This window comes from Symphalangus syndactylus, chromosome 24 (genome assembly GCF_028878055.3).
Source record: "Symphalangus syndactylus isolate Jambi chromosome 24, NHGRI_mSymSyn1-v2.1_pri, whole genome shotgun sequence".
Classification (NCBI taxonomy): domain Eukaryota; kingdom Metazoa; phylum Chordata; class Mammalia; order Primates; family Hylobatidae; genus Symphalangus; species Symphalangus syndactylus.
Window position 1 is genome coordinate 37,497,278 of NC_072446.2, and position 14,096 is coordinate 37,511,373.

Sequence of the window (14,096 nt, forward strand, 5' to 3'; positions counted from 1 at the left end):
AGAGTGTGTGTGTTGGGTGGTGGGATTCAGTGCCATCCTGCTACAGAAGTTAGCTGAAAAAATGAGTATTTGGGCTCATGGTAGAGACAACATGCTATCTGGTGGATAGAAATTAGCACAGGGTTTTCATCTGACAGAGAATATGATGTCACAATTTACTAATCCCTTTCCCTTCCATTATTTAATTTCACAACAACCTATCCAGTTACACAACTTATCCAGTTTGAGACTGCGTTTCTTTGTGTATGGACCTGCAGTCTTCCCGTGTAACCTGCATTTCGTGATAAAGGGTCCTAGGCCGTTCTGCTCACCACTGTATCCCAGACACCCTCCCTTTCCCCCAGACATAGTTTGGTGTCGGGCGCAGAGAAAGCCCCAGGAACTACGATTGATCAGGCTCCCAGAATCTGTAGATGGAGTGACCTGACGAGGACACAGGCGCAGGGGCAGAGTGCGATGACTTGGTCGACGTCCGCGGCGAGTCACGTGTAGAGAGAAGCAGGCAGGAAGCGGACTCGAGGGCCTGACTCCTGACCTGAAGGCCAGGATCATTTCTTGGCCAGCTGCCTGCATTCTCCCCAAATCGGCGAGAGAAATGGGAGACTGTGGACCTCGGGAGATTTCGCCGAAATGCTGGGCCCGGGGGCCAGAGAAACCGGCAATGCAGGAAAGGCCACATCTCTTTTCCCATCTGCCCCGCTGCCGCACAGGACTACATTTCCCAGCAGCCGCCACGCCGCGCACGGTTCCTGACACGCGGCTTGCGCCTCCGCCGACGGCCCACTGGGGGCGCTGCGGCGACCCCTCCGCCGCCCCGTAGAAATCTCCGCGGCCCCGGGGCCGCTTGCTTCCTGTTTGTCCGACGAGGAGACATGGCGGCGGCGCCGGCAGCGGCTGGGTCCGGAGCCGGCCGAGGGAGACGGTCGGCAGCCACAGTGGCGGCTTGGGGCGGATGGGGCGGCCGGCCGCGGCCCAGTAACATTCTGCTGCAGCTGCGGCAGGGCCAGCTGACCGGCCGGGGCCTGGTCCGGGCGGTGCAGGTACGAGGCTGGACCAGGAGGGGCGGGGCGGGGCGGACCAGGCGGGAGCTGGCTGGGGGCCGGGGAAGAGGCCTTTCCAGGCCGCCGCTGGACGGGCCAGAGCCCTTTTGGCTGGCCGCAAGGCCTCCCTGGGAGCTGCCCGGACGCTCTCAGCCGCAGCGGGGCCATGGGAAGCAGCTGGCTTGATGTCCCTTGTCAGGGGCCGAGCGGGGCTGGGCTGCTGTGGGCACTGATGGCGTGTACGAACCCTGGGCCCAGTTTCTGGATCCTCCCTTCCTTGCGCCACGTCTACACGTCTGGGGGACCCTGGCGAGTTTGTTTTAGTCTCTGTGGGCCTCGAGTTTCTCCCGTGTATTGGGCGTGGGGGAGGGGGTCATCATTGCAGCCCCCAAATGGTTCCCAAGCGTTTCATAAATGTCATTTTCTCAGGCTTTTCCTTGACACTCTTTCCTTCCCCTTTCTAAAGTAGGTCCCCATTGTTATTCTGTCACAGCCGCGAATTCGTTTCGTTTACATTACTTTCTTAGTCTATAATTTCGTATTTCTTTGTTGTCTGCCTTTTTCTCGCCTGTCTCCCACATTAGGCTGAGTTCCAGCGGGTGCAGAGACTATATCTGGTTTGCTAGTGTAGAGCGTCATGGTTAAGAGGGACTCTGGAGTCAGGCCTGGGTTCAAAGCCCTGCTCCTCTCTCTCGCTTGGGCAGGTGACCTTTCTGTGCCTCAGTTTCCTCACTTGTAAGATGAAGATGAGAACTAGTAACCTACCTTTTAAGATTGTTGTGGAGATCAAAGGGGGCAATTGTGTAAAGCATTGGTGCATTTCTGGTGCATAGTAAGGGCTGAAAGTAGTTAATATTAAGCATCTGACTTATAACAGGTGCCCGTCACATGATTATTATTTTTGAGTGAGCGAAGGACACTGCTTTAGGGTAAACCATGTTGAATAGGACCTAGTCCACTACTTCTTTCACCCTCCCCTACCCCAAACCTTGCTAACACCTGTAAAACATTAGCTTTATTTAAAGACAGCTTTTTCATAAAGGAAGTTTGAAGGATACTCAAGAAACTAATAAAGTGGTTGGTGGGAGTGAGGTGGGAATTGGGCTAAAGGGGGAGAAAATGGGAGTGAGACTTTTCACAGTATAACTTTATTTAAATTTAATTTGAATATCACTTCCTCAAATGAGGAAAAGGATAGAATAAAATAAAGGCTAGGTGGTCTGTGTGTATGGAGGATTGTGGACGAAAGGAGCAGTTGTAAGTGAGAAATGTTTTCCTGGCCATCACACAACCATAGATGAGCAACCTTTTTCCCCCTTGTGTTCTTAGGACCTGACTTAAGACCCTGTAATCCCAGCACTTGGGGAGGCCGAGGCAGGCAGATCTCTTGAATCCAGGAATTCGAGACCAGCCCAAGCAACACCGCAAAATCCTGTGTCTCCAAAAATTTAGCCGGGCGTGGTGGTGGTGTGTGCCTGTGGGAGGCTGAGGTGGGAGGATTACCTGGGCCTGGGAGGCGGAGATTGACAGAGTGAGACCCTGTCTCAAAAAAAAAAAAAAAAAAAAAAAAATCCTAGAAATACTTGCTCTTTCTTAAGCTAAGAAGATACCTTACTGAGCTGGGTGTGTAGAGACAGGCAGAAAGAGGACTAACTTTTAGTGAGCACATAACTTTAGAAAAAGTATGGTGCAAGGCATATGTTATCTTTATTTAATCCTCAAGCTTTTGAGTTATGCTTCAAGACTTATTTCTTAATATAGATGAGGAAACTGAGGCTCAGAGAGGTTAGGTGATATGTTCCTAAACACCCATCCTGATAATCAGTGTTCTGAGAGTAATAGGGAGCCACAGAAGTTCTTTAGCATGATAAATGAGGCAGTTTAGGCAACTTAATTTGTTTCCAGTGCTGAATGACTTAGAATGGGAGGAGCCTAGAAAAGCTCACCAGAGGCTGGGCACAGTGGCTCATTCCTGTAATCCCAGTACTTTGGGAGGTCGAGGCGGGTGGATCATCTGAGGTCAGGAGTTTGAGACCAGCCAGGCCAACATGGTGAAGCCCCGTCTCTACTAAAAACACAAAAATTAGCCGGGCGTGGTGGTACGCACCTGTAATCCCAGCTACTCTGGAGGCTGAGGCAGGAGAATTGCTTGAACCTGGGAGGTGGAGGTTGTGAGCTGAGATCACGCACTGCACTCCAGGCTGGGTGACAGAGTGAGACTTCATCTCAAAAAAAAAAAAAAAAAAAAACTCACGAGATACAAGGCTACTGGAATATATTCTGGAGCCTGGTTTAGGCAGGTTATTGTGATAACTGATGGTTGTATGTAGGTATGGGAGCTATTTCAGAGGTTGAGATAGAGACCTCCTGCCTGGAACTATAGTGAGGATAAAATGGGGACCTTCATCTTTCAAATATTTCTTTTCTTAGTTTTTTTTTTTTTTTTTAATTTATTCCATGCTGTGCCCTTCCTCTCTTCTCTCCCATCCTACAGAATAAATTATTTGCTTACCGTTTTTTTTTTTTTGAGACAGGATCTTGCTCTGTCACCCAGGCTGGAGTGCAGTGGCATGCTCAACTTCCTGGGCTCAAGTGATCCTCCCACCTTAGCCTCCCTAGTAGCTGGGACTACAGGCGTGTGCCACCACACCCCATTAATTTTTGTGTCTTTGGTAGGGACAGGGTTTCACTGTGTTGCCCAGATTACCCGTATTTTTATACTGTTATGGCATGTGGTATAGTAGGAAAAGACTAGATTTAAAGATTTTTTATTTTTTAGACGGAGTCTCGTTCTGTTGCCCAGGCTGGAGTGCAGTGGCACAATCTCAGTTCACTGCAACTTCCACCTCCCAGATTCAAGCAATTCTGCCTCAGCCTCTTGAGTAGCTGGGATTACAGGCGCATGCCACCACACCTGGCAACTTTTTGTATTTTTAGTAGAGATGGGGTTTCACCATGTCAGTCAGGCTGGTCTCGAACTCCTGACATAATGATCTACCTGCCTTGGCCTCCCAAAGTGCTGGGATTACGGGTGTGAGCCACTGTGCCTAGCCAAAATTTTTTCATTGTAGTAAACAAATATATAATATAGGCCAGGTACATTGGCTCATGTCTGTAATCCCAGCACTTTGGGAGACCAAGATGGGAGGATCACCTGAGCCAGTTTCAGTCAAGCCTGGGCAGTCTAGTGGAGCCCCATCTCTACTACAAAAAAAAAAAAAAAATTAACCATGTGTGGGAATGCATGCCTGTAGTCCCAGCTGCTCAGGAGGAGCTGCTGAGGTGGGAAGATCACTAGAGCCTGGCAAGTCAAGGCTGCAGTGAGCCATGATCACACCATTACACTGCAGCCTGGGCAACAGAATGAGACCCTGCCTCAAACTATATACATATGTAAATATATATATGTAAACATAAAATTTACCATCTTAACCATTTATAAGTGTATAGGTCAGGCCCAGTGTGGTGGCTTATGCCTGTAATCCCAACACTTTGGGAAGCTGAGGTGGGCGGATTGCTTGAGACCAGCCTGGGCAACATGGTGAAACCCTGTATTTAAAAAAAAAAAAAAAAAAAAGGTGTATAGTTAAGTAATGTGAAGTATATTCCCATTGTTGTGAAACAGATTTCCAGAACTTTTTCGTCTTGCAAATCTGAAACTACCATTGAACAACTCCGCATTTCTCCCTCCCAGTCCCTGGTAACCATTCTTCTCCTTTCTGTTTTTATGAGTTTGACTAGTTTAGATAACCCCAGTATAATAATACAGTATTTGTCTTTTTGTGACTGGCTTATTTTACTTAACATAATGTCCTCAAGGATCATCTGTGGTATAGCATGTGATGGAATTTCCTTGGAAAAAAAAATCAGATTTTAAAGTAAGGTGGACCTGAATTGAATCCTAGCAGGATGACAAGGTTAAGTTACTTAACCTCTCTGAACTTCAGTTTCCTTATTTCTAAAGAGGTGATGATAACATCTATCCCATAAAGTCGTTAGGAGGATTAAGTGAAATAATGTGTTGTAAAAGCGTAGCCAGTGTGGCATACAGTAATAGTTGTTTAGTAAATAGTTGCTCTCAGCTAGTGGCTAATTAGACTGGGCTTCTTGAAGAGACTGTGTCTTATTTTTCATTGTATCTGCAGAGCCTGAAACCTTGCCAGCCATTTGATATTCAGGAAATTGCTTAAATTGAAATACTGTGTCCTCAGTCTAATTTCTGTCTGTACTTGCCAAGCAATCTCATGGCTTTAAAGAGTTCCAGAGTTGGATTGCCTAGGTTTGAAACCTGGCTCTGGTATGTACTTACTATGTGTCTTTAGGCAAGTTATTTAATCTGTTTATGCCTCAGTTTATTCATTTGTAAAGTAAGTATCATAGGACCTGACCTTCCAAGGTTGTGGTGAGGGCCAAGTGAGTTATAAGTATAAAGCACTTAAAATAGTGACTGAAACATACTTTCTCAGCTATAAGTACATAGCTTACTGCTATAAAGATTAGCTTGTATTGTTATTAATAACTGCTCTATACTTTGATGGATCCTAAGTTTCTGTTTCCATTCGTGTTTCTCCTTTTAGCTCCGGATGGGTAGGTATATTCAGTTGCCTTCTCAGCATTTCCACTTTGATGTCTAATGGGCATCTCAAACTTAGTATGTCGAAAGCCAAAATCCTCTCCCTTTTCCACCAGACCTGATCTTCTCCATCTCCCTAAATGGGGCATAAGGGAAGCCTGGGTCATGACTACTGGCCACATAATTTATAATGGGTCAATTCTTTTTTTTTTTTTTTTTTTGAGACGGAGTTTCGCTCTGTCGCCCAGGCTGGAGTGCAGTGGCGGGATCTCGGCTCACTGCAAGCTCTGCCTCCCGGGTTCACGCCATTCTCCTGCCTCAGCCTCCTGAGTAGCTGGGACTACAGGCGCCCGCCACCGCGCCTGGCTAATTTTTTGTATTTTTAGTAGAGACGGGGTTTCACCGTGTTAGCCAGGATGGTCTCGATCTCCTGACCTCGTGATCCACCCTCCTCGGCCTTCCAAAGTGCTGGGATTACAGGCGTGAGCCACCGCGCCTGGCCTATAATGAGTCAATTCTACTTGTATTTTAGTTTGCCTTATTTTCTTCCCTTCGTTTTGTTCTGCCCTCTGTCAAGGCAATAAAATATGCTGGGGTGATACTTTGGAGTTTACTGAGCCTGTTCATATTCATCAGTGCATTTGATGCTTAATGCAAATCAGATCTTATAAATCCTTTGCTTAAAACTCTCCAGCCTCATCTCATTGTGGTTGATAGAATCAATTCTGGATTCCTTACCATGGGCATACAAGGCCCCAAATGATCAGTAGGAGTTGAAGGAAAGGATAGACTAAGTAAACCCTGGGCTCTAGGGTAGTGCAGCTCACATTACAGGTCATGACCCGCCATCCCTGGATGCCCTTCAGTTTGGCAATTTGGTGACAGACTGGGTTGTGGGATGCTGTTATATTCCCCACATGGCAGTCATTGCTTCCTTTATGATTACTGGCATATCTAAACGCACCTGAGTGTTCCTTACTTTATATTTTTTCTTTAGATTCACTGACTTTTTTTTTTTTTTTTTTTTTGAGATGGTGTCTTGCTCTGTTGCCCAGGCTGGAGTGCAATGGTGCGATCTCGGCTCACTGCAAGCTCCACCTCCTGGGTTCATGCCATTCTTCTGCCTCAGCCTCCCAAGTAGCTGGGATTACAGGTGCCCGCCACCATGCCCGGCTAATTTTTTTTTTTTTTTTTTTTGTATTTTTAGTGGAGACAGTTTCACCGTGTTAGCCAGAATGGTCTTGATCTCCTGACCTCATGATCCGCCCGCCTCGGCCTCCCAAAGTGCTGGGATTACGGGTGTGAGCCACTGCGCCTGCCTGACTTTTTTTTTTGGTGAGATGGAGTCTTGCTCTGTCGTCCAGGCTGGAGTGCAGTGCACAATCTCGGCTCACTGCAACCTCCGCTTCCCGGGTTCAAGCGATTCCCCTGCCTCAGCCTCCTGAGTAGCTGGGACTGTAGGCGTGTGCCACCATGCCCGGCTACTTTTTGTATTTTTAGTAGAGACAGGGTTTCACCATGCTGGCCAGGCTGGTCTCAAACTCTCACCATGCTGGCCTGTCTGGTCTCAAACTCTTGACCTCGTGATCCACCCACCTCAGCCTCCCAAAGTGCTGGGATTACAGATGTGAGCCGCCGTGCCCAGGCAGATTCACTAACTTTTAAAAAAAATTTCATTAGGCACTACTTGTTTTAGCCTCACTCTAAGCATTAGTACTTATGAAACCTAGGCATTTAAGTCAAATAAATCTTACCTTGCTTTTCAAAGGTAATTTGATACTGAAAAACTCCTGATTAGAATAAAGTCTCATTCATATATATATATATATGCGCCATTCATTTCAATGGGAAGTTTTTGTATTCACAGGCCCTTAAATTTGCTCCTAATTTTACTGAATCATACCCCATTAAAGGACACAAAAGTATTCAGTGGTTAACATGTATTGTCAGAATAACCCAACAAGGTATTTTATCTTCATTATCTTTTAAGGTATCTATTTAGGCGGGGTGTGGTGGCTCACACCTGTAATTCTAGCACTTTGGGAGGCCGAGCTAGACGGATCCTTTAAGCTCAGGAGTTCAAGACCAACCTGGGCAAGATGGGTGAAACCCCATCTTTACTAAAAATACAAAAAATTATCCGGGCATGGTGGTGCGTGCCTGTAATCCCAGCTACTTGGTGGTGGTGGTGGTGTGGGGAGCTGGGAGGCAAAAGGGAGCAGGGTTGAGGCGGGAGGATCACTTGAGCCTAGGAGACGGAGGTTGCAGTGAGATTGCGAGAGACCCTTGCATTTAGTATGATATTTTAAGGCATTAGATATCTTACACTTAGGATTAAAGAAACAAATAAGATGCACGTTTATCTTCATGGAATTTAGCCTTTAGTTATTTTTAAAAACAATAAAATCAGTGGAAACCGTAAATGTCTAGAAATGTCACATTTGCTAAACAGCTTGACAGTTTAGAGGGTATGATGTAAGAGATTATCACTGCTGTAAACTGTTAAACCACAAGTACTTCAAGAGAAAACCCGTGTGATACCTGCCAGTAATTCAACTGGGAAGATGACTGAATGGTGGCACTTTTATCACAGTGCTGAGCTGTTCACAAGGAAAACAAAATTCTAACGATTTTTTTTTTTTTGAGACAGGATCTTGCGCTGTTGCCCAGGCTGGAGTGTAGTGGTGCAAAAAGCTACTGAAACTTCCACCTCCTGGGCTCAAGCAATCCTCCCACCTCAGCCTCCCGAGTATCTGGGACTATAGGCGCTTGCCACTATACGCAGCTCATTTTTGTATTTTTTTGTAGAGATGAGGTTCTGCCATGTTGCCCAGGCTGGTCTTAAACTCCTGGGATCAAGCAATGGGCCCACCTTGGCCTCTCAAGTGCTAGGATATGAGCATAAGCCACTGTGCCCAGCCCCAAATTATTATTTTTAAATGAGAGTACATGCCTTGTAAGACAATGTAGAAATAGTAAAGAAATTGCTTGTGATTAGATCTCTGCGTATCATGGGGCTTGTAACAAAAAAACAGCAGTGCCCTGCCTGCTTTGCACCTCTGAGTTCCATACTCCTAGTGCTGTTCAGTGTCCATACTTAGCTATTTCTTTTGCAAGAGAAGGATCCAGGAAACAGGAGAGCCGGTATTTCTAAATAACATGGTTATAAAGCTGTTTCTTTTCACTTTTAGATACTATCTATTTTCTTCGCTCTTGAAAAAGACTAGGATTTAATTCACACATTTGATTCCTTCTTACTCGTCTCCACTAGTCTAGCAATGTAGTTATATCACAGTTTTGGCTGTCGTTAAGTATTTACATTATGGTGTTAGCTTTGTTATTTACAGCAGGGCCATATATTGTACAATTATATTTGTTTTATATAATTTTTTGTAGTGTTTAAAACAGCCCTCTTCTATTTTTTAAATTGAAGGATAAATATACATATACTCTGTATAGCCTTTTGACTTTCATTAGCATAATAGTGCATCCTTTAATTTATTTTACTGTTTTTAAATTTGTATTAATGGGGTACAAGTGAAATTTTGCTACATTGGTGTATCGCATGGTGGTGAAGTCAGGAATAATGCATCCTTTTAAATTGTTTTGCTTTCTGTATGCCCCCTTTTTTGTTTTTTGGGACGGAGTCTTGCACTGTTGCCTGTCTGGAGTGCAATGGCGCAATCTCGGCTCCCTGCAACCTGTGCCTCCCGAGTAGCTTGGATTACAGGTGCCCGCCACCAAGTCTGGCTAATTTTTTTTGTATTTTTAGTAGAGATGGGGTTTCACTGTGTTGGCCAGGCTGGTCTCGAACTCCTGACCTCAGGTGATCCACCCGCCTCAGCCTCCCAAAGTGCTGGGGTTACAGGTGTGAGCCATCGCGCCCGGCCTGCTTTCTGTATACTTGTAATTTGTTCCTAGATTGTAAAACTTTTTTTTTTTTTTTTAAAGAAATCATTTGAAGCACTTCATTCTCCTACTGCAGTTTAGCAGTTTAGTTTAGCTACTTACTAGGTCTGCTATATAGCTGAGTTCTTGGGACTTCTCTTCACCAAATCCAGAGCATTTTTCTTTCTTTTCTCATGTTTTAGACCTTGTTTCCTCAATTGTCTTCCTTTTTCCTGGGGCACACTCTCTGGTAGCCTCCCAAGAAAGAGTACGTGGGAGGTAACTTTTTTTTTTTAAAGCTTGTAGATCAGAAAATGTCTTATTCTGACACTTGTATATTTAGTTTGTCTGGGTATAGGATTATGAATTGGAAGTTATTTTCCTGTAATTTTTTTTTTTTTTTTTTTGAGATGGAGTCTCACTCTGTCTCCCAGACTGGAGTGCAGTGGCACCATCTCAGCTTTCTGCAACCTCCGCCTCCCAGGTTCAAGCGATTCTCCTGCCTCAGCCTCCCCTAGTAGCTGGGATTACAGGTGCCCACCATCATGCCCAGCTAATTTTTTTTTTGGTATTTTTAGTAGAGATGGGGTTTCACCATGTTGGTCAGGCTAGACTGGAACCCTTGATCTCAGGTGATCTGCCCACCTCAGCCTCCCAAAGTGCTGGGATTACAGGTGTGAGCCACTGTGCCTGGCCAAGAGTGTGTTACAGTTTTCTATGTAGCCATCTTGCATAACTTCGTTAGATTTATTCCTTAGCATTTTTAAAAGTGGTATTGTAATTAGTGTTTTTAAAACTGCATTTAAAAATTGTAGCTGTAATATAAAAATAAGATAGATTTTTATATTATTCATGTATATTGCTGTAATAGTTGATAATTTACATTTAGATTCTTTTGGATTGTATACCTGTACAGTCATCTGTGAATATTATATCATCTGCAAATGAATCTTTTAACTTATCCTTACCAATCTTGTCTTCTATATATCTTGCCTTACTCTGCTGCCTGAGACCTCCAGTATGATGAACAGAAGTAGCATGTTCCTGATCTAAGAGGGAAAAAACCTTAAACATTTTGCCATTAAGTATGATGTTTGCAGTGGGTTTTCTGTGGATACCTGTTAATAGAAATTCATTTTTTTTTTAGTTTGAGTTTATCCTGAATGGATGTTGAATTTTGTCAAATGCTTTTTCTGTATCAATTGAGGTATTCATATCATTATTCTCCTTTATGTTATCAATGTGGTGAATTGCATTGAATAAAATTTTCTTTCTTTTTTTTTTTTTTTTTTTGAGATGGAGTCTAATTCTTGTTGCCCAGGCTGGAGTGCAATGGCATGATCTCGGCTCACTGCAACCTCCGCCTTCCAGGTTTAAGTGATTCTCCTGCCTCAGCCTCCCAAGTAGCTGGGATTACAGGCGCCCGCCACCACGCCTGGCTAATTTTTGTATTTTTAGTAGAGAGGGGGGGTCTCGCCATGTTGGCCAGGCTGGTCTCGAACTCCTGACCTCAGGTGATCCACCCGCCTCGGCCTCCCAAAGTGCTGGGATTACAGGCATGAGCCACCACGCCTGGCCAAAATTTTCAAATATTAAACCAACTTTTAATTTCTGATACAATTTTAAATTTAATTCAATTTTTGAATTAGAGTTTTTCTCTTACATTGTCATTAGTGAAACTGGCCTGCAGTTTTCCTTTTGACAGGTTTTGGTATCAGGGTTATAATGGTCAGTAAGCATGGCTTTAGTTGTACCTCATCAGTTTGTATGTGTAGTATTTTCATTATCTTTCAGGATATTTTCATATATCCACTTTGATTTCTTCTTTGACCCATGCATTTTTGAGAAGTATATTATTTTCCAAACATGGGGGTTTTATAACTATCTTTCTGATGTGGAACATAGTCTGTATTTCAGTTCATTTAAATGTATGACATTTGCAGTATGGCCTAGCAGCTGGTTGTTTTGCAAATGTTCTATTTGTATTTGTAAAGGACATGTAGAGTGCATTTACTAGATATACTGCTCGAAGTGTGTCCATTTTGTTTAATTGTGTTAAAATATTCTATATTCTCACTAATTTTTGTCTGCATATATCAGTTTTTGAAAGAGATGTGTAAAATCTCCCATTGTGATTATGGATTTCCTTATTTCTCCTTTTAGCCTTGTCAGTTTTTGCTTTATGTATGTTGAAGTTTTTATTAGATATTTTCAAATTTAGGACTATTAACATTATCCAGGTTGCCATTTTTATCCTTATTAAAGTGCCTATCTCTGGTAGTACTTTTTTGTTTTGTTTTGGTTTGAGACGGAGTCTCGCTCTGTCACCCAGGCTGGAGTGCAATGGTGCATTCTCGGCTCACTGCAACCTCCACCTCCTGCGTTCAAGCAATTCTGCCTCAGCCTCTGGAGTAACTGGGATTACAGGCCCGTACCACGCCCAGCTAATTTTGCATTTTTAGTGGAGACAGGGTTTCACCATGTTGGCCAGTCTGGTCTCGAACTCCTGACCTAAGTGATCTACCTGTCTCGGTCTCCCAGAGTGCTGGGATTAGAGGCGTGAGCCACCACGCCTGGCTTGGTAATGCTTTTTCTTTGCATTTGCTGATTTTAATATAGTTATACTACCTTTTGGTATGTGTTTACATTGCGTATTATTTCCCATTCTTGTACTTTTAGCCTTTCTGTTTCTCTGGTAGGTGGCATAACAAACTTTGTTTTTATTTTATTTTGTTTTTTCTTTATTTTTTGAGACAAGGTCGCATTCTGTTGCCCGGGCTAGAGTATGGTACCAGATCACAGGTCACTGCAGTCTCGGCCTCCTAGCATCAAGGGATCCTCCTGCCTCAGCTACCTGAGTAACTGGGATTACAGGCACATGCTGCCATGCCTAATTTTTTTTTTTTTTTTCCTTTGGTAAAGACAGGGTTTTGCTGTGTCGCCCAGGCTGGTCTTTAACTCCTGGGCTCAAGCGATCTATCTGTCTCTGCCTCCCAAAGTGCTGCAGCAACATGCATGAGCCCCTGCAACTGGCCAAAACTTTGTTTTTAATTGGAGCATTTAGCACATTTAGATTTAATGTAATAACTGACACTTTGGTGTTTATACTTACTTAATACAATATTTCCTTTTTTAATGTCCTATCTATTCTTTGTTCCCTTTTCTCTTCTTTCTTCTTTTATGTATTTCATAAACAACTTTATTGAGGCATGATTTATATACAATAAAATTTACCCATTGTAAGTGTACAGTTCAGTGATTTTCAGCAAATTGATGAAGTTATGCAACCATCACCACAATCTGGTTTTAGAACATTGTCACCCTAAAAAGTTCACTTATGTTCATTTATTTATTTAGTTTTTATAGCAGCTTGAGATGTAATTCACATATTGCATAAGTCACCCTTTTAAAGTGTACAAGTTGGTAAACCAAGGAGATAAAAGGGTTAAAAAAAAAAAAAATGAAGTGTACAAGTCAGTGGTTTTTACTGTATGCACAAAGTTATGCATCTATCATCACGATCAATTTTAGAACATTTTATCACCGAAAAAAGAAACCTTGTATTCAGTAGCAGTTACTCCCCAGTTTCCCCATCCCCACAGCCTTTGCCAACCAGTAATCTTTCTGTCTCTGGATATACTTATTCTGGACATTTTAAATTAATAGAATCAGACAATATGTGGCCTTTTGAGATTGGTTTCTTTTAGTTTAGTTTTTTTTTTTTTAGATGGAGTCTCGCTTTGTTTTTGTTTCTGTTTTGAGACAAGGTCTGGCTTTATTGCCCAGGCTGGAGTGCAGTGGCGCAGTCTTGGCTTACTGCAACCTCTGCCTCCTGGGCTCAAGCCATTCTCCCACCTCAGCCTCCCGAGTAGCTGGGACTACAGGCATGTGCCACCACACCCGGCTAATTTTTTTTTTTTTTTTTTTTGTAGAGATGGGGTTTCGCCATGTTGTTCAGGCTGGTCATGTACTTGTGAGCTCAAGTGATCTGTCCACCTTGGCCTCCCAAAGTGCTGGGATTACTTTGGCATCACAGGCATGAGACACTGTGCCCAGCTGGACACTGGCTTTGATTTAGCATAATAGTCTCAAGATCTATCCTTGTTGTAGTATCAGTACATCATTACTTTTTCTTGCTGAATAATATTCCATTGGATGGATATACCATATTTCATTTATTCATCAGTTGATGGACATTTGAGTTGTTTCAACTCTTTGGTTATAATGATGTCTTTTTTTTTTTTTTTTTTTTTGTCTTGCTCTGTCACCCAGGCTGGAGTGCAGTGGTGCTGTCATAGCTCACTGCAGCCTCATTCTCCCAAGCTCAAGTGATCTTCTCACCTCATCCTTCTGAGTAGCTGAGACCAGAGGTGTGCACCACCACCCTTGGCTTATTGTTTTTGATTTTTAGTAGAGGCGAGCTCTTGCTATGTTGCTCAGGCTAGTCTTGAACTCCTGAGCTCAAGCAATCCTCCTGCCTTAGCATCCCAAAGTGCTAGGCAAATATTGGGGCAAAGAGTTGGTAATACTCCTTTATCATCCTTCAAAGTCCATGGAGTCAGTAATAATAACTCCTCTTACGTATCACATATTAG

General features: G+C 43.5%; 1 protein-coding gene across 6 annotated transcripts in view; it reads left to right on the forward strand.

The window, feature by feature from the left end:
• Nucleotides 1–783: 783 nt before the first annotated feature.
• The window catches only part of TRPC4AP (transient receptor potential cation channel subfamily C member 4 associated protein), an 89,778-nt gene continuing 76,465 nt past the window's right edge, over nt 784–14,096 (forward strand). For 5 of the 6 annotated variants that reach the window (XM_055265902.2, XM_055265903.2, XM_063633717.1 and 2 more), the window contains exon 1: nt 784–1,040. In XM_055265902.2, the coding sequence (XP_055121877.1) occupies nt 873–1,040 (168 nt within the window). In that variant the 5' untranslated portion in view covers nt 784–872. The remainder of the gene's footprint in view (nt 1,041–14,096) is intronic. The other variant, XM_055265904.2, reaches the window with a different exon arrangement.